The sequence below is a fragment of the Stegastes partitus genome, unplaced genomic scaffold (assembly GCF_000690725.1).
Source record: "Stegastes partitus isolate 25-593 unplaced genomic scaffold, Stegastes_partitus-1.0.2 Scaffold118, whole genome shotgun sequence".
Lineage (NCBI taxonomy): Eukaryota > Metazoa > Chordata > Actinopteri > Pomacentridae > Stegastes > Stegastes partitus.
In genome coordinates this window covers 153,091-178,846 of record NW_007577849.1, presented here as the reverse complement: position 1 = coordinate 178,846, position 25,756 = coordinate 153,091, and the positions used below count along the sequence as shown (strand labels likewise).

The following is a 25,756-nucleotide window of genomic DNA, read 5'->3' as shown; positions in this document are numbered from 1 at the left end:
AGAAAATGATGCTCATGGCACCAGAAAGTGCAGATTTGCTATTGGAAGCTCAGGCTGCCACAGGCCACATAATAGATCCCACATCCAATCAGAAGCTGACAGTAGAGGAAGCATGTGCAAGGGGAGTGGTGGACAACAAGGATCGAGACAAACTCTTGAAAGCAGAAGCTGCTGCTGTGGGCTACCGGGAGCCCAACACAGCTAAACCTCTTTCAGTGTTTGAGGCCATGAAGAAGGGACATGTTGACAAAAAGACTGCGCTCCGTCTGCTGCAGGCCCAGGAGTCTGCAGGAGGAATTCTAGATCCTAACATCAGTGTGTTCCTTCCCAAAGACACAGCTATAAAGCGTAACCTCATGGATGAAGACCTCTGTCGTGCACTAAGCCATGGTCCTCCGTGTTACCTTGACCCAGACACAGAACGTGATGCCAGTTATGGGGATTTGAAGAAAAGATGCAAAACAGAGCCTCGCACAGGCCTGATACTTCTGCCAATCACTGAGAGGAAAGACCCTTCAAAACTGATGTTTGATGGTGTCTGCAAGCCAGTCTCAGCACAGCAGTTGTTTGAATGTGGGGTCCTTGACAAGCCAACATTTAACCAACTAGTGAAAGGGGAGAAAACTGTCCCAGAGGTGTCTTTGGATAAAAAGGTATTTCTAAAGGGGACCGGGGCAGTTGCTGGTGTTGCAGCTGGACCTTTAAAGAAAATGTCTTTTACTGAGGCAAAAAAACTGAAAATCATGACGTCTATCAGTGCTGACATGCTCTTGGATGCTCAGGCAGCCACAGGCCACATCATAGACCCCAGAACTAATCAGAAGCTGACAGTAAAAGACGCATGTGCCCGAGGAGTAGTGAAAAAGGAGGATGAATCAAGGTTATGTGCAGCTGAAGCTGCTGCTATAGGTTACATGGAACCACATACTGCCAAGCTTCTCTCCGCTGGCCAGGCCATGAAGAAAGGAATAATAGACAAGGACACAGCTCTACGTGTACTTCAGGCTCAAGTGTCTGTAGGGGGTATTTTGGACCCTGTTCTTAGTGTCTTCCTACCCAAAGACATTGCTAAGGAAAGGGATCTCATCGATGAAACCCTATCCCATGCCTTGAATCAGTCTCCGGAGTGTTATCTGGACCCAGACACCCAACAAACAACTACATATGTGTGTCTGAAGAAAAAATGTAAAGTTGATCCAAGCACAGGTCTTTTGCTTCTCCCTGAACCTAAAAAGCCATTAACTGTTCAGGGGATTAGGGGCCAGGTGTCAGTCACAGATTTGGTGGATGCAAACCTGCTGAAACAGTCTGATGTGGATCAATTGAGAGAAGGAAGACTGACAAGCCAAGACATTGAAGACCGCCTGAGCTCCTACCTGGGGGGCTCCACCTGCATAGCAGGAGTCTATGATGAGGCCAGTGGTAAGGTGCTGCCAGTCTATCAAGCGATGAAAGATGAACTGTTGCCACGTGGAACCACTCTAGAACTGCTTGAGGCCCAGGCTGCCTCAGGTTTTATAATGGATCCTGTCAACAACCTATACCTGACTGTTAGTGATGCCTACCATAGAGGACTGTTTGGGCCAGAGTTTAAGGACAAACTCCTAGAAGCAGAAATGGCTGTGACTGGTTACAAACTGCCTGGTACAGACAATATACTCTCTCTCTTTCAGGCAATAGAGAGAGGTCTAGTGGAGAGAGGTCAGGGACTTCGTCTACTTGAGGCCCAAATTGCCAGTGGAGGTATCATTGATCCTAAACAGAGCCATCGTATTGATGTAAACATAGCCCACAAGAGAGGCTACTTTGATGATAAAATGAACAAGATCCTGGCTGATCAGGCTGCTGGTAAAAAAGGTTTCTGTGACCCTAACACAGAGGAAAATCTAACCTATCTGGAGCTTAAGAAACGATGTATAACAGACAAGAAGACTGGCCTCATCCTTTTGCCTATCAATGAAAAGACAAAACAAAAATCAACACAGAAAAACACTCTAAGAAAAAGGAGAGTGGTAATCGTGGACCCAGAGACTAAAAAAGAGATGACAGTGCGTGAAGCATTTGACAAAGGGTATATTGACCATGAAACCTTCGTTGAACTGTCCATGCAGGAGTGTGAGTGGCAAGAGGTCACTATCACTGCTCCAGATGGTTCCACACGAATGGTTTTCATTGACAAGAAAACTGGAAGAGAGTATGACATTACTGAGCTGCTTAAAAAGAAAGTAATCAGTGAATCAGTTCTCCAACAGTACCGTACACAAAGCATCACCCTTACTGCATTTGCAGATATCATTACCAATAAGATTGGACGTGGATCATCCTCATTATCATCATTGCTTTCATCATCATCAGCAATTCCAAGATCATCAGCTGCCACAGGCACTTCTTCAGTGACATCTACATCAACGTCAAGACCATTAATGTCGTTGGGTACGTCTTCCATGACATCATCAACTACAAAAACATCAGAAGCCTCAGTTCCATCTTCGCTGAAATCATCATCATCATCATCATCATCATCATCATCAGCTGTGTCAAGACCCTTATCACCTACCTTTGCCAAGATGACCACAACAAGAACTACCACGATCACAGAGCGAGGCTCCGCAATCAGTAGTGCTGTTCGAGACTCACCTGACTCTTTCAAGCATATATCAAGCATGTCTGTCACTTTGGCATCCCCTGATGAAGCAGTGGGTGAACAGGAACCGGTGGGTGCCATTTTTGACACAGACAATGTGGAGAAGATATCTATCACAGAGGCTTTAAATCGTGATCTTGTGGATTCCATAACTGCCCAGAGACTGCTTGAGGCCCAAGCCTGCACTGGAGGAATTGTCAATCCTGCAAATGGTGATAGGCTCGGCATCCAGGAGGCCGCACAATTGGGCATAATACATGATGACATGGTTACTAAGCTCAAACCTGCCCAGAAAGCCTATATTGGCTTTGAGGATGTAAAAACAAGAAAGAAGATGTCTGCTGCTCAGGCTTTGAAGGAGATGTGGCTGCCATATGAGGCAGGGCAGAGATTCATGGAGTTTCAAGTTGTAACAGGAGGGCTTTATGATCCAGAAGTAGGTTGCAGAAGAACCATAGAAGATGCTTTGAAAATGGGCTGGCTGGATGGGAGAGCAGCCCAGAAACTCCAAGATATGAAAAACCACCCAAAGCTCCTAACATGCCCTAAGAGCAAGCTTAAGATATCCTACAAAGAGGCCCTGGACAACTGCCTGGTAGAGGAAAGCACTGGGGTGAAAATGCTCCAGGCATCATCTGTTTCTTCCAGAGGAATCAGCAGTCCATACAATGTTGCTTCTGCCCCAGGATCCACCACAGGTTCCAGGAGTGGCTCACGGCGAAGCTCCCGCAGGGCCAGTTTGGATCTTGGCTCCCCCACCTCCTCATCAACTGGTCGCTACAGTCTTACAAACGTCACCAACTTTCCCTTCTATAAATAAAACTAAAACAAAAAAAGGTCATGCACAGACATATTTGCAAATAAATCACAATTGGTTAGAATATTTTCAATGCTCAAAAAAGATTAGTGGAAAATGTGCGTGTTTGTGCAGAGTAATGTTCTAAATTCTTGCATAGTTTTAGATTTAAGCTTAGGTGTTGTTGTGCTTAAAAATGCTACAGTTCAAATAATCAGAATAATGAACACTACCAGGATATTGTTTTGAAAATGGACAAAAAGACTAAAGGCAGGCGTGTTAAGGTGTTTGGATTGAAGATAAAGTTTATGTTAATGTAGCTGTTAGTAACCCAGAATGGGCTTTGACATGATTACCATATTATTTGTATGCATACACATACTTTAATTTTTAACAAAACAAAGACAACAAAAATGTACTTTCTTGATGCTTTTAATAGATAACATAATGGTACTTACAAATACCTGACATCAAAAATATGTTACCTGCCTGTTTTTTGTGGGGAGGGATGCTAAATTGGGTTGCATTTATGGGCTTTACTGCTGTTTTTTCCTCAATCAGATAAGCATTGGTTTGCTACTGTTTAGTGCTTCCAGTTTTGTAACAGTTTTGCTACTCTCTCAAAATAAAACCTGAGTCTTTTGCTCATGTGTATTCGTGACTTCTAATTTGTGTTCATGCAGAATCCAACCAGTTTTTCTCGCTACATGTCAGATATAGTTATTGCTCAGCTTGTATGAAACTATTGTTGTAGATCATAACTTGAAAGGGATATATTATGTACTGGTACTAACAACATGTAAAAGGTGTTATTAGCAATAAGGCAAATATTCTGCCATACAGAGGCAAAGTGCAGTATGTGCAATTTTTCTCTTTGGCTTTGACAGTATTGTCTCTTAACAAATAAAATTTTTGGATAAGTTAGAATTCTAAACTGAGAGCAAAATGCAGTATATTTATATCTCATGCTGGAGCCAGACCAGGTGAGCTAAATCCCCATGACCCCATGGGTGAAGCTGAACTCCACCCACCAAGCTCCTGAAGGGATACGCCTAGTATAGCTCTCCCTAATTGTTGACACAGAAACTCCACTCATAGCACAGGTTCGTCCAAGCTGTCCAAATTTAAAAATGGACACCCTGGGTACCAAAGAAAGTCCTTTGACAGCACAGCTGGAGAAAAGATTACACTGAGTATAAGTGGCAACAAGACATAGAACAAACCAAGTGGGGCAGTACAAAACATAAAACATTTACATGACAGGGCCAACTCCCTGTCCCCACAGCACTCAAAACAATACATCAAGTCACTATCTACATCCAAATCCAATATCTATGACACTAAACAGAAAGGTAGCCAACTTTTACCATTAAATATGTCTAAAATAACAACTCCAAAGTCTTGAATGTCAGTGAGCATCCATTTAAACCAAATGGCAGCTTATGCCAAAAAAAAAAAGAGTTTCCCCCAACCTGGTCAACAAACAACAACTATAACTAACTAGGGAGGGGAGAACATACATAAGTTATAACCAAAAATAAGGCCTTACACACTTAGCAGCTGTCTTCATGTTATGCCAATAACATTGTACTGTATTAGCTTATTGCAGCACTAGCTAACTAGCTAAGCATCACTGGGTAATGGTGATTTAAGATTATTTTTATGGAAAGATTTTAAATATCAACTCATACACATGGGTAAGTTATAACTTGTGTCCAAGGCCCATCAAGTCTAAATTAATTGATCGCAATCAAAACATTTGAAAATCCAAAACAATTTAACATTCATACTGCAAAGTCTAAGCAACACCAAAAGTTGAAAATCAAGTTGATATTATTCACAAGTAACACGTTTGTAGATCAAATCGACCCATGCAGAAAGCTTTATCCCAGAATCGTTGGGGAAAACACCCCTTTTGAAAATTTTTCATTTCGTTTTATAATAACAAAGCTGTAATCTGTTATATTTTCATTAAATTTTCTATTTGTTCACTTAATCATACTTCTTGTGTACATGTTATGTTGATATTCAATGTCACCCTGGGTTACCTTTTTGTGTCTGATCTGCTGGAGAAATAAAGAAGAAAAAACACTTTTATTCTGTTGCTTTTATGGGAAGAAGTTATCGCGGGTTTTCAAAATAAAGATCCTCGCTTGTTTCATGCTTTTATTTGGGGGGGGCAAATGCAGTGCTGTTAATATTGAGATCCACGTGTTAACAGCGTCACCTCTGAAATCGATGCCTGCAACTATACAGTAAAGTGCCTTTTTAAAAACAGACCCTGAATGTGACAACGAAGCTATTCTAAAATCCCTTCACACTAAAATTATTTTCTATATATAACATTATTCAGTTCGCTAGGAATTTTATTTTGATAGTGTCACCCGGAGGTATTTTGATGACAACAACAGTTAGCATGTACTGTCAGCGGATGTCGTCAGTGTAATTTAGGATATTTATGTGTTGTACAGCTCATGTGGCGTCCAGCTAAACGCCATGTAGTGGTTTAAAAGATATTGTAAACCTCAGCGAAGAAACTCTCCAGAAATGTTTTAGCTTGTCGGTTATATGTTGAAGATAGCGTTAGCTTGTAGGCTGAAGTTATGTAGCAACTAACTGTAACTTACACAAACACTACGAACTGGAAACGTCGTGAAACACACTAAGGTAGGCGTCTAGTGAACAAGTCACCTGGTAATTAGTCGTATCTTTAAAATAATTGACTTTGCCGCCTTCACAGCGTTGTTTTCAGCATCCGTCTTTGTTAACTCCTGCTTATTTGTAGCCTCCATTGTCCAGGTCAAATAATGGCTGATGACCCTCAGAGAAATTTTCGTTCTGCATATTATGAGAAAGTGGGCTTCAGAGGAGTGGAGGAGAAGAAATCACTGGAGATATTGCTCAAGGATAATCCTCTGGGTAGGTAACTGTTCATGTTCACCAACGTGCAGTGAAATCCTGGGTGTCAGACTTTGATGAGTTTTCTGCAAAGCAATCACAACATTTAACCTGTTAACAGAGTGACATCCCAGTAAGATAATCTTCTGTATTGCAAGGAAAACATTTAGAATGCAGGACACTGTCAGGTAATTCTAGCCATGACAATCCCATTTAAAGCCAATATTTCACATGTGTAAATCCCTCTCATACATATGCCCTTTCTTGGCAAGGGATACCTAAGATCTTGGTTTCATCATGTTGTTAAATTGATGGCGTTCTGTCATTCAGACACAGGCCACTTTTGCGTCAGTGTTCCTTCATTTACCAGTGAAAGAGAGACAAGCTCACAGCATGATGTGACAGTGTTTGCAATAGCCTCTTATGTTGTGAGTAATGTTTTCCAGTTCTCAAGATCCCATAAATGTTCACTGAGGTTGCCGTCAGGTGACTGTGGAGGAAAGTCTTTGACAGTCAGCATACCTTAGTCTTCTTTGCTCTTTAAGTAGTTTTTACAAAGCTTTAAGATGTGTTTACTGTACTCTAAAATGCTGGTATGTCCCACCCCAAGAGTTTAGTCTTGTTTCCCTTCTTGAGAAATGCTTTGGAGACAGTACTCCTCCTCTGAGATCACTGCTGGACAGACGTATTTTAACGGGACTTTGTGTATCTGTAATGGTGTTCTATCTATCTATCTATCTATCTATCTATCTATCTATCTATCTATCTATCTATCTATCTATCTAAGTGATTAAAACTAGATGTATTGATCTTCTAACAGCATTCTTGCTTCTGGTCTGCCTAATTGTATTTTGAAGACAATCGATCCAGTTTCTACAAATTGTTTCAGGGTTCCATGCACTGTCCTCTTAAAAACCTTCAGTCTGGCCATCATGCTTAAGCCCCTTTTTGCTGAACAGTGACTGCAATATACTATATATATACTTGAACAAGCCTAATGAAATACCAGATGAGTTTTTGCTTTTCTCTTTCAGATCTAGAGAAGCTGAGCACCTTCAGTCAGAGGTTCCCCCTCCCCTCCATGTATAGGATTCATGTGTGGAAGGTACTGTTGGGTAAGAAATACACATAACCAGTCACGCACACCATTGAAGGTGTTTCCACACACCTCAAATCCAATCTATAGTAACCATGCTGATAGGAATAGATGAACCAGATAAAATCAACAGTATATCTTAAAACTGGTTTTCAAATATTGAAGAAGAAGAAGAAGAAGCTTTGGTGTCATTGTACAAAAAAGAAATACAACGAAATTTTGTTTGGCCTTGTCTTTGTAGCAGATAATATGGTCACAGTTTGTTGTTGCAGTAATTGCCACTTTAAAATGAAACAGTTGTGAGCCACAGCATAGACATATGCAGACTGTTAAGTGGACGATGTTCATGACTAGAGCTTCCCCTCCAGCTTATGCTCTGTTTGATAATGGTGGAATATTCAGTCTACACATTTTATGACCTTTACATTATTTGGAATTGCTCCTGGTGGATTTCTTTTCATGATGGTTCATGATGTAATCTGGCCTAAAAAGGACAATGAAATATTCACTCAAAGGAATCGGTTTTAATCCATGTATCTGTTGAAAACCTTCCAGTGTCCACGCTCCCTGATTCCTATTCTGCTGTCCCTCCAGGCATCCTGCCTCCCCACAGTGACTCGCATGCTCTGGTTGGAGGCTACAGAAAGGAGCAGTATCAGGATATCTTTGAGGCCCTGGAGGTGATGAGGTACATCAACTCCTCCACACCTTCCACCCACGTCTACCTGCGCATGTTCCAGCTGGAGAGCCAGGTCCTCCCACGGTGCTCCGAGACCTCGCCCCCAGTAAGATGAAGCCTATAAAGTGATATTGTCATATCTGAGATGGAATGGATACAGCATCAGACAGGAACATTAGATGATGTATAGGGCAGTGAAGCTGCAGCTAGCACCTCGATTGCAGTTCAAGGTCAAACTGAACCAGACATGTGGGATTTGATATTGCAGTTGTCCTTGAGATGTTCTAGTGACGGTCCTAAATGCAGAACTAATTACAGAAAAAATTAGGAATGTTAGGCTGTGATGTGGCAATACATTAAAAAAATATGGATTTAACTGTATTTCATTGGATAGCAACCATCAGCAGGAATATATGAAGACAACAGGGTTTTTAAGTAATATGTATATTGTATGAAAAGCACTGATATGAACATTTGTTTAAAATTGATGCGTCAATCTTGCAGACAGTAAAACAATCAGGGGGGTGTTGATCTGTGTGTTGATCTAGTAGCTGCATTCGTTCAGACCTGCAGCTGTCGTTTACATTTGTTCATAGGCATGATTGAACATTTTTGCTGGAGTTCTTCCAGATTACATCATAGTAATGACCTGAGTCTGCTGTATCTTAAGGGGCAAATGGTAGTGAGAGAATGGTGTGTTCAGATCAGTTAGTAAGTGGCCTACAGATTTTGTATCATCAAATAGCATCTCATTATAAATCATTGCTGAACTGATCTATAATTAGTGGAAACCACACAGATAATGAAGTTGGCAGCTTTTCATTATGATTGGCGCACAGTTACAGAACCCTAAAGATTAAGCCATGCATAGATTAATATTAGAACATCACTTGCAACCATGATGACATCAGTACCTGACTAAGGAGATACAGTTGTGTGCATAGTTAACCAAGGAAATCACACAGACTTGTATTTGGCAGAGGGATTATGTCTTAGTCACCCACAGTTACTTATTCTTAATTGTAATGTTTCGAGTTAGAATTTGTGTACACAATGTATGTATTTCACGATGTGCAATAGCTTTTTTTGGTTTCAGGATGAGGAGAATGAAGACTTCCTGTCCATCGGCCGAGCCATGGAAGAGATTGTAGATGATCCTGTTGACTGTTATTGGCTGATCAAGTGTTTTGTAAATCAGTTCCACACAAAGTTTGGAGATTCAATACCACACCTTGTAAGTACTATATTTCAGTGGATAGTAAAATGTAGTTTCAAAAAAGTCGTTTCATTACAACATATGCACAGGGCTCACTGACTGAACATTTGTAGTTGTTCAGTTAAAAGATTGTATATTGTATTGCTCACTCAGAAAGCTTGTAATGCTCAGATCATTTTATTTATCTTTATGGCTTGATCTTACTTCTCAGAAGACTTTTTAGGAAATCTGGTTTATTTATTTATTTTTTTTAAGTTGTGCACTGAAAAGTTAAAGGTTGTTGATTTCTCTTGAGTGCAAATGTTAACTACAACCATTTGTGACAAACTATCAGAGAAGAGATGATGCTAGTGGATGTGCGTCCAGTTCCACAATGATATTTATACAACAGAACCAGACGTATGTGCAGACTAATATATCCTTGTACATATTTCTACCTTTGTGCAAGTTTAGTTGGGAATTTACAAATAGTTTAAACATGCATCATGGCAATCGGTGATGAGAGAGATACAAATCGCAGTACACAGGGGGATGGAGCCTATCCCAGCTGACATTTGGCGAGAGGTGGGGCACAGGTCGCCTGTCACAGAGCTAACGGACAGTGACAGACTGCCATACACGCTCACACTCACACCTAGGACACCAAATTTAGAATCACTAATTAACCTACCATGCATGTGTTTGGATTGTGGGAGGAAGCTTGAACGGCTGGAGACAACACATGCAGTCACAGGTAGAACATGCAAACTCTACACAGAACCTTCTTGCTGTGAGGCGACACTGCAAACCACTTCATCGCCACCCCACATCAGGGATTATAGTGTAAATGTAGTTTAGTCTCATAAAGTTCTCATGACCTAGGAGTTTAGATCACATTGGTTTTGTATGTGCATCACTATAAATTACATGTGTTGTTTACTCCTGTTTGGACTCTTCTTTTCTCGTGTAGCCAAAGAGCCTGGAGCATTATCTGAGTCAGGAGGAACCTCGACTTCTAAACCATCTGAAGAACACAGGGGCCCTGGCTCAGCTACCCTACAGCCTCTGGTTCAGACGCTGCTTCGCTGGCTGCCTGCCTGAATCGAGCCTGCAGAGGTCTGTTTTGATCACTCCAGATGCCCATCATTTCACCATACATTGACTGAGCCAGCACAGCAAGGATTCACATATTTTCTTGACAGTATTTTTTGTAGCATAACTGTTTTTGCTGTTAAGGCTATTTAAAAAAAACTCTCTTTGGTGAGCTACTAAGAGACAAGTAACATCTGGAGGCCTGACATTTTAATGCATGCCTCCCACATTTTGCAGGTGTTTACAAGCCAGCCATTAATTTACAATCTCAACTCTGATTGATTTGTTGGAAACAAAGTAGTTCATTTCTCACGGGGTCTGTTTCTGTGCAGCATTTGTCTTATTCAAATAGCAACAGTGCTTCAGTTACAGCATGTGGAATTATAAAGTCACTGCTGTTGACAATTTTTAAGGACTCTTACCAGTTTAGTAGAGTGTAAACCACTTCTGTACGAATGTTTAACAGAATCAAAGCAAGTACAAACTGGTGTTCTTCTGGTTGTTGCTTCTGTATGTTAGGATGTTTGCATATTTTTCAACCTCTTTACATTCGACATAAGGCTGCTGGGCATCTTTTTTGATGATTCAAATTTCAGTTTACTAAGAATGGTCCGTCCCAACTGCAACTGACGCAATTATCTCACTGTGCACAGCGATGGTGCTTGTGTTGATTCCCACAAAAAAAATCTCTTTTTAATCATCCATGAAAGCATTTTACTTTAGTCTTTTTCTTACATGGGATATGTAGCACCACTGACTTCATCCTCTGTGAAACTGACAGCATTCTCTCATGTAGACATAAGTCAAAGCTCAACCTGAGGACAGCCGCTATGTTACAAATGGTTTAACTACAGCTGATAAACTGACTCTGTCCAATGTGAAGAAAAGTAAAGTTGCTGTTTGATCCTGATAAATCCTGTCCCCATGTCGGATATAATTTACAATTATAAGTAAGGAAAGGAAATGACTGCTCTTATGCCATGTGCACAAATCTCTCACTTTGGAGACACTCATAAGGATCGATTGCTGTTGGGACTTTTGCAGACATAAAGCCAAATGGATAGAATCGCATTTCTGAAAGGGACTTAGTGAGAGTCGAAGTTGTCTTTATGTTGAAATGCACCATTATTGTGATATATAGTTCACCTAAGCACTCAGTCGTCATGCCTGTCCAAAGCTAAGATGTCTCTTTCATGATTATTATATGCTCAAGACAGCAGACCTTAAATCCCTTCGACTGGTCTAATTGTTGAACTGTCTTTAGGGTGTGGGACAAGGTGATCAGTGGCTCGTGTAAGATCTTGGTGTTTGTGGCCCTGGAGATCCTGCTCAGCTATAAGATCATATTGATGGGCATCAACCGTTCAGAGGGTGTGGTCAAGTTCTTGTGCAATGTAAGTAAATGATGACACTATTGTAGTAGAAGTGTGTGTACCTTGATTTTAACAACAACAGCATTCAGTAGTGTCTCACAGGCCATATTTTTTACTGCCACTAAAATGCTGGCAAAAAAAAATAACACAAGTATCAGTGATGCTTCATTGTAAGACTCTGACCTGTTTCAAGTATAAAAAAGTAAATGAACTCTCTGAACTCTAAGTATTTACTCAGAGTGGGCTTATTTTTCCCTGCAATATGAAGTCGTGAAATTCTATGGAAACTGCAAAACCATGGCTAGAAGCAGAGAGAACTATGAAATGTCTTTTGTGCAGTATGACACAGTTATGTCATGACTCATAAAAGAAGAAAAAAAATAAGTTGCATTTCTTTAAATATTGTTGCAACTGGAAGAAAAATACAATCATGAAAAAAAAATCAACTGTTCCCAAATATTACCAATAGTGGGGGAAAAAAGTGTACATGATGCAGATATTTTACTATTTGCCTTTTTAATTTGTTTCCATTGTTTACGAAAAGTCCCTGAATTTTTTTGTCACTTGACTGTTGGTCACAGCTGAATGATTAATGGCTTGATGGGTGAAGTAGTGCAGAATTTTTTGTTGCTTACAACTTTTTAATGTGATATGTAAAGTGGGGTGATTTTGATAAAATATCACGACGGAACATTATGTCATAGATGAGGAGTTTGAAAGTTAAAAATCCAGAAATTTGTTTTGTTTTTACAGTTTCTGGCTCTGATAAATGGGACAACTTTAGTGAGAACAAGTCTTTCAGACCCATGGGCATGTTTTAGGGTTGAGAGGGTTAAAGACGAAAAACACATTTATCATTGAATTAACTATTAAGTCCAGCAGGGCGATTTAAGCTTTAGAATTACACAAAATAATGCTGCTTTTTTGTGTTTTTGACAACTCTGAGGACACAGCCTACTTGTTTGAATAAAAGCTGTTGGAAATGTCACTTAATAGAATTGACCAGTGTTTGTGTAATTTACCTTAGTGTGAAGAGAGTAGTTGCAGGTTCTAGACGTCCTTGTTTGGATCAAAGGGCATGCGTAGCCAAGGAAGTCTTATGCTGAACCAAATGGTTCAGGATGCATCATTACCCCCAATGTTTCCCCACCACACAGAAATAAATAGCTTCTGCCCTTGTAGGTGCTCTGTGTAACCTTTGCGTACTGAACCTGTCTCTTCCAGATACCGCAGGAAAACACAGACGCTATTGTGACTAAAGCCATTGACTTGTGGCACAAGTATTGTGGCACTCCAATGCATGCTGTATAGCCACATTAAGCCAGACAAGGACAATATCTGGGGCAAAGGTGAGATGCTTTCTCAGAATCCACCAGAAGTCCACAAAGAGACTGTGTCGTTGACCATCCATTGGGCTTCGTCTCTGCATGACTGAACTGGAAACTCATCGCAGGTGACTACTGATAAGCAAGAGGACACTGGAGCCACTTTTCACATTGACAAGTCGACTTCCAGCTTTCCCCTGAGGACATTCAATCTGTACTGGGAAAGAGACTTGAGTTGACATGAGCACTGTAAACAACTACTGCACAGAGTGGATGATGAGCTGTTCATTGAAGCATGTGTGTGAATTTCACATGGAACCTGTTTGTAAAAAGACAAGGAAGCACAAACTTATTTTTTTTAATAAGTTTCTTTCTTTAAGAAACTGCATACATCATAGAAGACTCACAATAAATTAATACCCACATGCAGTTTTTCTGCTTTACAAAAAACATTTGAAAAGCCTCTTACTTTCTATGTACATCCTCTTAGTATTCTGAGAATATCTTTCTCTCAAAACATTTTTAAATGTACAAGTGACAGTAACATTACTGATTCTTGTACACAACCATACACACACACATACTTTCACACACACTATCATAATACACACTCAACAGAGCAACACGTTCTCCTCAATTATATGGTCAAAACTGCCAAATCATGGACCCAGTATGAACCATTTCCTTATTTTGTACCATAAAAGACCCCACAATAAACAATGAAGTACAAAAAAAAAAAAAGTCTACTTTCTTTTAATTCAGCAGAGAACTCAGTAACATTTGACTGTGTCTACAGATAATATTCTGTATCAAATGAACAAGGTGTTTTGGCAACTTTTAATTTCCCTGTAAACAATACTGTAGGCACAGTGACACAGTGAGTTACTGAACTCTCAACAGCAGTCAGTCTGGGATGCATTCAAGGTCACGACCTCCACAGCAAGTCAAGTTGCTTTGGTTTAAAATGGGAATTTAAAGTCTAAAAAAAAAAAAAATGTCAGAGCTCTTGAATGAAGCCCATAAACAGATGGACGAGTAAGGAGAGAATCTGAAATTATTGCTCAATTGATTGACGTGACTGTTAGGAGGTTGAAATTTATACTGTTACGTTTTGTGTAGAGAGCATTTTGGGAGTTTGATTATGGTTATAGGACAATTTGGCTTTCAATTCAGCTGCCTTCAACAGTTTACATTGTTGTACATATTTTCATTCCTCTGGCAAATGACAAACAATGCCTAAGATGTCATCTGTGAGCAAACACACGTACATCCCCAAGGAAAGACGATGTCCAGTAGAGAAAGTAGAAGTAAGAACATGGTAAAGGCAAGAAAATAATAATAAAGAGAAAACAAAGCCCTATCTTCCCTTCATACCATTCCCATCCTTGAAATTGGCACAGATTCTGTGTTTGACCTCCAGTGGCCTTGTTCAAAAACAGAAGTGCTGCAAGGTAAACATATCGCCACCTCTTCATCATAAAAAAATGACAATTAAAAGCTTTTGAATATCAAGAAGTCTGCAAAATCTCCACTGAGGGGAGATGACAGTCGAAAGTTTAATCCATATTAAAGTTCTCTTCTCCCATTTCCCGTAATGGCTCAAAATCACGCGTTGAGGACAACCCGTCAGTTTGAAGTTGACGCTGGAGAGCGTTAGCAGTACGAGGGCAGCAGGTAGCAGTCGGAACACTTGAGGCTTCTCTGGGAGTATAAAAAACATGGCCGAGGTCTGACTGAGCCGTTTTACGGTCGGTGAAACCTACAAGGAGAAACCATGAAGAGAAAGTGACTACGTTTCAAGAAATGCTCGCAGTGTAGACTGTCTTAGAATGAAAAATCTTAAAGTTCTTGTCCTGACATTGTTGAAACCCTAACTCATCTCTGTGTATCAACGTTTTCTACATGTAGATAATCACTTCCCTGCCTTTAAAAGGGCTTAACCATACACCTTTGCCTCCTTTTGAATGTGCCGTTCTGTTTATAGTAACTCTACTACTTGCCTACAACTTTGCCTAAACACTGTAAAACTGCTCTGTGCTACATAATGGCAGGCTGTAATATTGCAGTAATCCAGCCAAACATGTCTCAGCCGGAAACCCATTATGAAGAAGAGGAACCGCGAATTGTACGCGGTTACCTACAAGTCAATCTATCAGAATGATAGGCTGCATTTCAAATTAAGTTATTTTCCCTTTCAGTATGTACTACAGCTCCCCTTACAAAGCATGCACTGTTGTATGCTATATACATACAACTGGGACACACTACTTCATCACAATCGTGTGCCTACACTTTGAATGTCTTGGTCTTGTATCTATCTCAATCTTTGGTGTGAAATGAGCTGTCATCCGTCTCTGTGTTACTGGCTTCTCAAGCTTGTTCATACTAGTATGAGAAACTGACGTCTGTGAAGAATCTTCAGAATGGCCAGAAAAGCACTTTCTGATTTTCTATATCACTATTCTCCTTCCAAATCTTTCTTTAACTTTGAAAGTGTACAGTCGAATTATTCCAGTATTACAACTTGCCATTGTATAGCCTAGAGGACTTTTACAGTATTTGAGCAAAGTCAAAGGCTAGCTGGTGTGCCCCAGCTGAAGTGAGGGGTAGGCGGAGAGAGAGATCCACACATTCTAAAAGAGGCAATGGTGTAGAATCATTTTATAGACAAAAGTTCTAAATATGTCACTCTGATACAGGGATGAGTTTCTGGGAATTTAATTAATGACCGGAGAGAAAATTTCATACAGAAATTCATGAATCCAGAGGATGAATACCCTGATATTTTATTGAAAAAAATATTCACTTCTGTTTACAATAGAATACCTCTAAAACAAACAACGTAATTCCAGTAAGCTTTATTTGTACTTTGGTGTTCATGCTGACATGGTGTTATTTTATAGCCCGTTTAACAGAGCTGAATCTGAAGCATTTTTCCACCATTATGTTGAGACGTCTGTAGCTCTTCTTGCAGAGCTGGAGTTACTGTAGCTGTCAGAAATTCCCTGACTTGAAATTACAACTAGGAGGGTAATTTGAAATTTTCACACTTGGCTGCTCATAATTATGGCCCTAACAATTTGACAGGAGCACAGCCCAGATACAGCAGAGGCTGGCACAGTGAAGCTTGAAAAGCTTGAACTGATAAAAGTTAAACCGGGGCTAAAAATGTAATCTGAGATTTTTTGAAACTCCCAATAAAACAAAACATTCCAACATAACTGCTATTCTAATGTATAAACTTTAAATTTTTTTGTAATGAGCATTAGAGCCTTATGAGGCCTGTTGCGCATCCACAGAGTATTGTGTCACAAGTCAGTAAGCAAGAGTGTAACTTCACCTGGTCAGATGTCGGCTCGACTCATGCACCTCCATCTCTGTGCTTTTAAATTCATTCAGCTCCTTTCTAATGGCAGCCTGCACAATACACAAAGAAACTCAGACTTAGTAAGTACATATACACAGACATCACACAGTTAAATATTCCTTAGTTTTGTTGTGGGTTTGTGTTAGGGGAACCTTGTCAGCAGCTGTGAGCCGAGTCCATGGCTTGTCTGCTCTCCTGTCGTAGTCCTGAGCCTCGGCCACCTCCACGTAGTCACTGAAGCGGATGAGGATCTTGGCCTCCCTCAGTTCCTCGACTGTGGGCCTCTGGCTGAGCTGCGAGATGGAAGACCTCGTTAATTCACTAAATGTTGACGGCATGCGTGTTAACAAGTCTGTGTAGAAAAGATGTTTTAAGTATCATACTTCTGAGTGAAAAGCAGCTGGTTCATTTCTCTTTTTTGGTGTAAGAAATTAACCATATCTTTTTTCCTTTCTCGTATATGTACGGTCTTTCATTGATTTTGAACATATCTATGATTCTCCAATGTGTCTAGAGACCTGCAAAATATGAGTAAAGACCATCCTATTATTTATTTTCTTTCTCCATAAATCAGAACGTGCCTCTGAACAAGCCTTTCAGGTTTGCAGCCTGCTGTGATGTCACAACAGGACAAGCACTTCTCGGCTGGCTCCTCCTCCTCTGAGCTCCTCACTGCATCCCTCACTGTATCTGCAACCATCTTTCTAAAAGAGGTGTGGGCAGCTGCAGCTCAGTTGGATGTAAAGCTACAAACACTGAAACAGTGTGGTTGACACCCAGCTAAAACCAGGGGTGTGATAGAATGTCCCATCTGTGCTGTATTGTAAGCTGAAACTTGAAATACACATTCTGGAGACATGCAGAACTTACATTAACTTGTTAAGATGGACACAACAGCAGACCTTTTATATCTGTGAAGCACTGATAATGAAGAAAGATCTATTTTTTCAAAAAAATACCAGAAACCACACAAAGTTATGCAATACTGCCAAAAGTGAACAATTCTCTAAATCCTTCTTGTAATAATACATTTTGTTTACTTTCTAAAGAAAACTAAAATTTTGCCTCTGCACTTGGATCTGCATCAAAATGTAATACAATTATAGCCTAGGTGAAATTGTATGACTTTTTCACCCAATTAAGTAGAGTAGTTTAAAAGAAAAGTTTGAAGTTGTCTTGTCTTTTAATGCTTACTGATACTAAATAATAATCACTTGCTCCTTGGCTCATGGCTTAATGTCCTTTTATTTTTATTTTCATTTGATAAAGAGAAAACAAATAGATGTAAACTTAAACCCTTGCAGCTTCAGTGAAAAAACGCATATAAGTTAAATTGAAATATTAACTATTTAAATCATGTAAATTTGGAGGATATAGTGCAATTATTATTCTACAATAATTAAATCATCATTACTGTGGCAGCCACTGAACAATAGCAGGGACAGTCCTGAGATGTCAGTGGAGATGATCACACACACGCACACAAAACCAGATGATGTAATTGATAATACTATCATCTTTTTAAAGGGCTAAAATCTGAAGGGTGGCAGCTCAGTCACCAAGGCAACCGTGCTAATATTTGTAGTTTGGGTTATGAACTAACCATGTGAACATGCTGATCAAAGACTTTCTGTCCATATCCCCTCTGCCTTACCTTTCTTGATAAATGTCTCTTGATCTCTCTCTTCTCCTCCTGCTCCTCCAGATCATTTCGAGCTGGAAGGAACGGCAGAAAGGCCTCGATCACACACAGCAGTAATTAATATTCCATTTTTTTTGCCTCTTATATTATGCAAAGCAACTTACGTTTCAGTATGTTCCTCTGTTCCAGCTCCTCCGCTGTCGGCCTTTGACTCAGTCGCCTGAAAAGAAAAGAATGAATCTATTTTAGAAAACCTATTTTTAAATAATTTTTAGGTTTTGTGTGTGAATGCTTCCAGATCATCTTTATTGTATTTGACTCATGCAAAATCTTACGCAAGAGATTTTACTCCTGTGGACAGACTGGGCAGAGAAGCTGACTGTGCATGTACTGTCAGTTTTATGAGGTAGTATTTTGTGGATTTACAGAGTGTGTAGGCGCTGACTCAGAGAGAATACAAAGGTAGGATGACTGATAGTGAGCGAGAACAGGAGGAGGATAGAAGAAGCAGGATGCCAAAACAGGAGGCTGTGGCCACGGAGAGGGTGAATAGATCAGCCAGAGGAGGAGGAAAATGTTTTCTGAGTTGTTTCTCTCCTGAGCAGGATAACGAAACGCTACCAGTGTGGCTACTCAACGAATGTTAAGATGTTGTATTGTGTATATCAGTATAAACATATCTGAGCAATATTACGTAACAGGGTGTTCTGATATACTAAAGCTGGAGTGTCAAATTCTCAGCAAGGTCCATTAGTATCTGTAACAGAACATCTCAAGTGCATTATTGTGCTTATCAAAGGAACATTTTATTAACACATTAATCAATAAAGAAAATGGTAAAATGTATACAATCATAAATACTCTACTCATGTTGAAATAAAAAACAGTCATATTTTGTGACAAAATTGTTTTTGATGTTGGAATGAATTCTGAATAATTACAATTCAGCTTGCATGATTATTTTTGGAAACATATTTGTGTCTGTTATTGTGGCTTCTACTTAAATTCGATTCACCTTCAGTCTTGATACCACATGCTGTACTGTACTAGTACATGTCCTGCTCTTCACCTTTAATCTCTCAGCTCTGCCTCCTCCCAGCATTATGACTCATCATCCATCATCTGCTCCCTGTAGCAGCCAGGTCACATCTATCACAGCTCACATGGGCTGAAACACTTTGCAGGTGACTGGGTCTGCATGTGGAGTACTGTGGGTACGTATAAGACGCGCATGCTGACGTATGTGATAGCTCGAGTGACTCGTTGCCACGCCAGCGTGCATGCTGGTAATCCGGTGGCTCACCTGGTCAGTTTGGTGGCTGTTTGTTGTCGGGATTCGAGCCGCTCCTGGTCCGACTGCAGCGGCAGGATGTTTTTCTCCTCCAGCTCCCTCTTTGATGGACGGTTACTCAGCTTGATGGCCAGAGAGTCTTTTCGTAAAACCTTCATGGCTAGTGTGCCTTCAAGCATACGACAGGGGAAATGGATGTAAAGTGTCATCTCAGCTGAACATTTCCAGGAGGTTGATCTCTCACTTTATGGGCTGATTGTAAAGAGTGCATACAGATTTTCTTTTTGTGCTTCATGTCATTTTTGTACCTATACATCATAGAAATGAAAGCCAAAAAAAAAAAAAAAAAAAAGATATCAGGAGTTCCCCAAAGGCAAATTTAGATACTAGATGATGATCTAAAGAGACAACATTATGCTACTTAACAGGTTGTTTCTCTGAGGCTTAACATATTTCATAAAAATGTAACTTAAAATGTAAAGTTACATAAAATAAATTTTTGTGTAAGTTTATAACTGACATTAGTGTACTGGGTACTAAGGCACTGCACCTCCACTGCTGGTATTGCAATGTCCTTTCTGGGTGTGGAATAAGGCGACTCTATGCTCACATGCTAGCCATAACAACTTGATATGGCTGTGTGTTTTTTAGTTTGTTGTGGAGTCCACCTGCCTGCTAGTAGCCAAAGAAAGTCAATTACTGCAGCTTTAAAGAATCCGTACTCTGCGTTTTTGGTTTTTCCCTTTTATTCTATGTGTTAAACCTTTTTTTTTTTGCGCATGTACAAACTCTGCAATCTTACAAAACCCAACGTACACACCAAAGGGAGTTATTCTGTCCCACACAAATCTCTGCTCCCTACCTGGCTGAAATGCCACGTTTAGAGGAGAGGCTTTTCTTCCTTTACTTAGCTATGTCACCATGTAACACCTGTTTTAAGGTCGCTGCATTGGCTCCTCGTCCGTTTCAGGATCGATTTTAAGGTTCTTTTATTGGTTTATAAGTGTCTTAAAGGCCTTGCGCCCAGCTATTTATCTGAACTGCTTTTACCATATCGACCCTCGCGGATCCTGAGGTCCTCCGGCAGTGGCCTTTTATCCATTCCAGCAGCAAGAACTAGAACCCACGGTGAGGCGGCATTTAGCCACTACGGCCCTCACCTGTGGAACAGCCTGCCGGAGAGTCTCAGGACTGCAGAGACTGTCAATACTTTTAAAAGAAGGTTAAAGACGCACCTTTTTAATCAGGCTTTTAATTGAACTTTACTTCTTTTATATTCTTGTCATTTATTTATATTTTATCTTTGTATTTTATCTTTATGTATTTACTCTTTTAACTTTTATTCTATCTTACATAAGGCCTTTCATTCTTAAAGTTTTTAGTTTTAATTCCAGTGTTTCCTTAGGGGGGTCCTCCACACTGGGGGTTGTGTGCGGTCTGCTGCTGGGGGTGCTGTCTGCAGGTCCTCTCGGCCGGCTGGTTGGGGGGCTCCCCACCTCGTTATGGGGATCCCCCTGTCTGCCAGGTCGGGGGTCCGGGCGCTGGCGCCCCCAGTAGTCATGGTCTGCAACTCCTCCTGGTGTGGACGGCCCCAATGGTAGCGTTTCCCACAATCCCTCAGTGCCATGCCATGCCTCTTTTAGTCTCGTGGTGAGTGTGTGCGTCTGTGTGTGCGCAACTTCATTTGTTGTATGTGTATGTGTATGCATGAAGGGTGGGAGGGACAGGTTTATTTTATTTTTTTAAATGTTGTAATGTTTTTAAATGTTGTAATAGTTTTTAAATGCTTTGTTGTTTTTAAATGTTGTAAAGCACTTTGTGCTGTTGTTGAACATGAAAAGCGCTATACAAATAAAATTTGATTGATTGATTGATTGACTTGTATAATGCCTGCCTAGTGGCTAATTTGGCAACATCTTCAATCCAGAACCCTTATCAGATATGGGATACGTAACATTGCTACTTCAATCTGTTAATGTTCCTAGAGGCTTCATTCAGACACCACATGTGCAAGATTTTCATATACGCTAGATTTGACTGGACATAAGGTGATGTTTGGAGATTCTTAAATGGATTCTGCTTCGGTCTGATGCTGTTTGGGGACCAATATTGTTGCTAAAATGTGCTAAACATCCTCCCCTAAATCACTTTACGTAAGTTGAAGTACACTGTGTTTGTGTGTTCCTATCCCTTATGGCTGAAAGTCATATTGAAATGTTACTTGGTCTGACCCAGTGAAATTGCTGTTAGGAGTTTTTGGGAAACGTGAAGCCGACGCATTCAGTTGCTATAAGATTAACGAAAAGTAATCCATGTCTGAAAGTTCTGGGGTTCTAGTAGCTGACCAATCAGAACAGACTGGGCTTTTTAGGAGGGGGGCCCTAAAGAGACAGCAATAATGGAGCATTACAGACAGAGGGGAAGAAGATGTGCTGCAGCAATGCACAGTATGAGGAAAAAAAAAGTTTTTTTGGTGTTTTTTTTTAACATTAAAGCATTTAAAAATCTGCTAGTGGCTCCCAAAAATAATATTACGAAGCAGTCATGGCGCATAATATGGACTCTTCAATGTGACTGTACTTTTCGTTTTTGTCTTCTTACACTTCCTGCTGGGAAACATAAGACAAATCCCTGGAGAGACCCACATAGCACAGTCCTTTTTCCCTTTTCTCATGTATTATATAGTTGTTTTTTTTTGCGAAATACACCCCAGTATACATAATGCTGGTGTGATAAATAATTCATATCTCTGATTATTAACTGCAGGTCTGAATACTTGAAGCCTGTAGTTGGTGCAGCCATAAGGAGACACACACACACACACACACGCTCATACGTGACATATGTAGATGCACCCGCTTCATAAATATGTATTATTATTAACAAGAGGCGACAGTTGAAGGACACAGACACTGGAACCACTGCTGCTACAGTATTGATTGGCCTCAGTTAATTAGATGAACAGCAGCGAGATGCTTCCAGAAACTGTCAGACTCCCTGAACGGGAATCCCACAGCGGAAAAGAAAGATGCTTACTTGTAAACAGTGTATCATCCTCATCTTCTTCCTCATCTTCCTCTTCATCCTCATCATCTTCTTCCTCATCCTCATCTTCCTCCTCCTCCTCCTCTTCCTCGTCCTTGTACATACCCGGCAGGTCCTCGTAGTCGGCCTCATTGGGGAGGTTCTCTTTGTCATCGTCACACTCAATCATCACCGTGGGAACAGCGTGCATCATGGAACTGCAGGTTGGTGGGAAAGAGCAAAAGGTCACATGTATGCTCGCTGTACCGTGAAGTCGGTTTAAATAGTAAAATAACACGAGAGGAGCTCCACGGAAGAGCATGAAAGAGTCAATGTACAGTCAAATTCTTTGGTTTTGTGAATCTGATGTGTCACAAAATTTGTTTACAATAAATTCCATCCAATCAAGGAAGGAACAAGTGCAAGACAAAAACAATGTTGTTTGTACAAATAAACAAGTCTATACCCAAAAAACACATGAGTAGGCTCTTCCATGAACATGACCTCCTGCCTAAGGGAGAGCCTGGCTGGCAGAAAATGAATCCTCAGACAAGCAACCAATCATACTGATGGATGTGGAGGTGTGGAGTCGAGGAGCAGAGGGGGTGGAGCCAATATGCTTCCATTCGAGACTGCGGGTGATGAAATCAACAGAGTTTTCCATGCGTGACATCGTGTCGATGACAGTATTTTTCTTTCTTCATGCACTGCAGCATACAGTTCACCAGACTTCATGGTGACGTCTTCAATTGTCTTGTTTTGTCTGACCAACATCAAAAATGCATTTTTTTTTCAGTTTATCATCACAGTACATGAATGACACCAATAAATTGTACAACTTTTCTTAAAAGATTATTCATTAAAGCTAAGGGTATGAGATAATTTTCTTCAGCAAATGTTAAAATCACCCTGCTGGATTTTTAAAAGCAAAGGCTTGCTGTGTATGGAGTTGTACCATTATCAGACTGCATGCTTTTTGTGCTCACTTAGTCAGATCAGCTGACATTGTAAAATCAGGCCAGGGAAAGTAAAAATTGGTTGTTTTCAAAAATGACACGCTACACAGGATAAAACAACAAATGCTTTTACATTTCGATTCATCCCAAACACCACACATCTGTAAAAATCAAGCAGTTACTAGTCTAACATCATGTAATTTGCAATATGAAAACAAAACTAATGCTAAAACAACAGAACAAGTCTTTAACCACTGTCTCACACATTATTTATCAAATTGAATCGACACTATCTAAGCTTTAGAAAAACAAATGAACACAAAATGAAATGTTGAGTTCATAAACAATATCTAAACCCCTCCTCTGTACAACACTCGCTGTGGTAAAGTTGGACAACAAGATTTAAATTTTTACTGCTAGTATGTATTGATTCAGTGCATTGGTTAGTAGTCTCCTTGATATCTACTAATCAATATTGTTCTAAACCCCAAAAAAAGAGCATATCTGTTGACCCCCAGTAGCAGCTGCTTTAAAAACATTACATTTTAGAGCTGCAGTGAGAAGTTAATCATTTAGTTGATCAAAAGTAAATTAATGGCAGCAATAGTTTTGATAGAACATTGTAAGCACAACAGACAAATATCTAATGGTTCCAGCTTCTAAAATGTGAGACATGATAGTAAAATGACTGTATTTGGATCCGTTGGTCAAACAGAACTAGACATCCAATAGTGTCCCCTCAGGATGCAGAAAATTTTAGGAAACCTTTTTCACTTTTTTCTGACATTTTGTGGACATAGGAATAACTGATTCATGAAGAAAATAATCAGCAGAGTAATCAGTAATGAAAAAGCTCTGTGCGCCTCTGTCCACAGATTGTGTGATCCTCACCTCTCAAACCTCTGCATGGTGAGGGCCAGGGTCTTGTTGAGCTCCTCTATGATCCGGCTGGGCGGGTGGAGAGGAACAGGAAGTGTCCCGTACGGCAGCGAGTGTCCACCCATCGGAGCATGGCTGGGAGGGCCGGGGCACTTCTGGAAGGCGATCGAAGAGGGCTCCATGCTCCCTGCAGGTACGGAGATCATGAGCTTCTTTGGAGGTAGAGGAGGAGATAACTTAACCGACATACATGGCAACTTCACAGGGGCGGCGTCTGCATGAGAGGGAGGATGTAACAGAGTTAGGCATGCCAACACAAACGCAGTTAAGAGTGTGAATGAAGACATGCTGACCTGTAATATGATTAGGTAGCCTGTTGAAAGGTTTGGGTGGTAGAGCAGGAGGTTGTTTGTGTAGCGTTGGAGGTCTGGAGAGGCTTGATTCAGCGCCATCACCTGGATACATCGAGGACTTCTTTGTGGGCGGAGCCTGGCTGGACTTCTGGCCGTAGTCCTGTTGACATGCACCATCACTGGGCATTTGAAACTCCAGTGATCCTGAAGAATAAAATAAAGGCGTCAGAGGCCATAATGTGTCAAATAAGTGATGAGGTAACAGTGGTGCTGAGGCTGTGCTGCCTACCTACAGCTGCTGCTGCTCCTTCCATCAGCTCAGTACCTTCAGACTCTGATAGGCTGGAGCCGAGCACCGGAGATCGACCATTTTCCATCTTCACCTCTTCCCGCATAGCTGGAGATGCGCCATCTATAGAGAAAGACAAAGCAGGAACAGACGAAGAGGGATATCATATCTGAGAAACTGCAACTAGAAAACCTTAAAATGAAAATGGCCAAAATAAAGTGATCAATCTACAAATTGTTTCAGCGCTACAACATTGTTCTGCGTGTTGTTTGTCACCTTGGTTGTGTGCACTCTCACCTTTCTCATACACCTCCTTCAGGAGTCCTTTCTTGATGAGCTCCTCTCTGCTCTGGCGAGTGGACATTTTCCTCTCCAACACTGAGGGAACATGAGGAACGTGGTGTCAAATCGACAACAGCAAAGAGAAACCCGGTGTGCGTGATACTAAAAATGTTATGTTAGAATGTTATAATGTTGGATTAGTGCTGAGGAGTGTGTCAGCTGCAGCAGCTGTTTGTTTGGACTTGCTGCTTCCATCATTGTTGCCCAGCAATAATCTTGTGACTGAACATCTGAGCTACACACAGACTTCACAACCAGCCAGCTGATCATGTGACAGAGCCACTGCGAATATTGTGGTGCTAATGCTGGCTGCTGTGTTGCTGTCTGTCATGACCCGGCTCAGGAGGTCACAACAAAAAAGGAAGAACACCATGATAAACATTTAAATAATTATTCATTAAATCAAATATGACCAAATTAGGTAGCCAAACCAAACCTTGGTGTGCCTGTTGAGAAAGTCAGAGTAGAGAGAAAGAGAGTTAGAGCAACTGCAGGACTTAAGTAACTTCATCACA

General features: G+C 40.6%; 3 protein-coding genes across 4 annotated transcripts in view; 2 read left to right on the top strand and 1 right to left on the bottom strand.

The window, feature by feature from the left end:
* dspb (desmoplakin b) overlaps positions 1 to 4,094 on the top strand; it is a 36,210-nt gene extending 32,116 nt beyond the window's left edge. The window contains exon 26 of the mRNA XM_008278181.1: positions 1 to 4,094. Within this exon, the coding sequence (XP_008276403.1) occupies positions 1 to 3,464 (3,464 nt within the window). The 3' untranslated portion in view covers positions 3,465 to 4,094.
* A 1,771-nt stretch (positions 4,095 to 5,865) lies between these two features.
* On the top strand, positions 5,866 to 13,839 carry tbc1d7 (TBC1 domain family, member 7). Of its 2 annotated transcripts, none has more exons than XM_008278179.1 (8): positions 5,866 to 6,107; positions 6,240 to 6,359; positions 7,373 to 7,453; positions 8,029 to 8,219; positions 9,210 to 9,347; positions 10,279 to 10,424; positions 11,665 to 11,794; positions 12,998 to 13,839. In XM_008278179.1, the coding sequence occupies exons 2-8, from the start codon at positions 6,248 to 6,250 to the stop codon at positions 13,082 to 13,084; spliced, it is 885 nt and encodes a 294-aa protein (XP_008276401.1). In that variant the 5' UTR covers positions 5,866 to 6,107; positions 6,240 to 6,247; the 3' UTR covers positions 13,085 to 13,839. The 2 variants fall into 2 exon arrangements, with proteins under 2 accessions (XP_008276401.1, XP_008276400.1); XM_008278178.1 differs by having other exon boundaries at positions 6,226 to 6,359.
* The window catches only part of phactr1 (phosphatase and actin regulator 1), a 21,373-nt gene continuing 9,058 nt past the window's right edge, over positions 13,442 to 25,756 (bottom strand). The window contains exons 3-13 of the mRNA XM_008278180.1: positions 25,197 to 25,277; positions 24,900 to 25,022; positions 24,611 to 24,814; positions 24,270 to 24,531; positions 22,435 to 22,640; positions 19,411 to 19,567; positions 18,272 to 18,327; positions 18,120 to 18,181; positions 16,618 to 16,758; positions 16,439 to 16,515; positions 13,442 to 14,857 (exon numbers count right to left, since the gene is read on the bottom strand). Coding sequence (XP_008276402.1) covers positions 14,842 to 14,857; positions 16,439 to 16,515; positions 16,618 to 16,758; positions 18,120 to 18,181; positions 18,272 to 18,327; positions 19,411 to 19,567; positions 22,435 to 22,640; positions 24,270 to 24,531; positions 24,611 to 24,814; positions 24,900 to 25,022; positions 25,197 to 25,277 — 1,385 coding nt within the window. The 3' untranslated portion in view covers positions 13,442 to 14,841. The remainder of the gene's footprint in view (positions 14,858 to 16,438; positions 16,516 to 16,617; positions 16,759 to 18,119; positions 18,182 to 18,271; positions 18,328 to 19,410; positions 19,568 to 22,434; positions 22,641 to 24,269; positions 24,532 to 24,610; positions 24,815 to 24,899; positions 25,023 to 25,196; positions 25,278 to 25,756) is intronic.

Excerpts from the sequence above, each read along its gene's own strand:
- tbc1d7 (XM_008278179.1), top strand. The coding sequence starts at position 6,248 with ATGGCTGATGACCCTCAGAGAAATTTTCGTTCTGCATATTATGAGAAA. Across the intron at positions 8,220-9,209 it reads GCTCCGAGACCTCGCCCCCA|GATGAGGAGAATGAAGACTT; the intron begins GTAAGATGAAGC and ends TTTTGGTTTCAG. Across the intron at positions 10,425-11,664 it reads CCTGAATCGAGCCTGCAGAG|GGTGTGGGACAAGGTGATCA; the intron begins GTCTGTTTTGAT and ends AACTGTCTTTAG.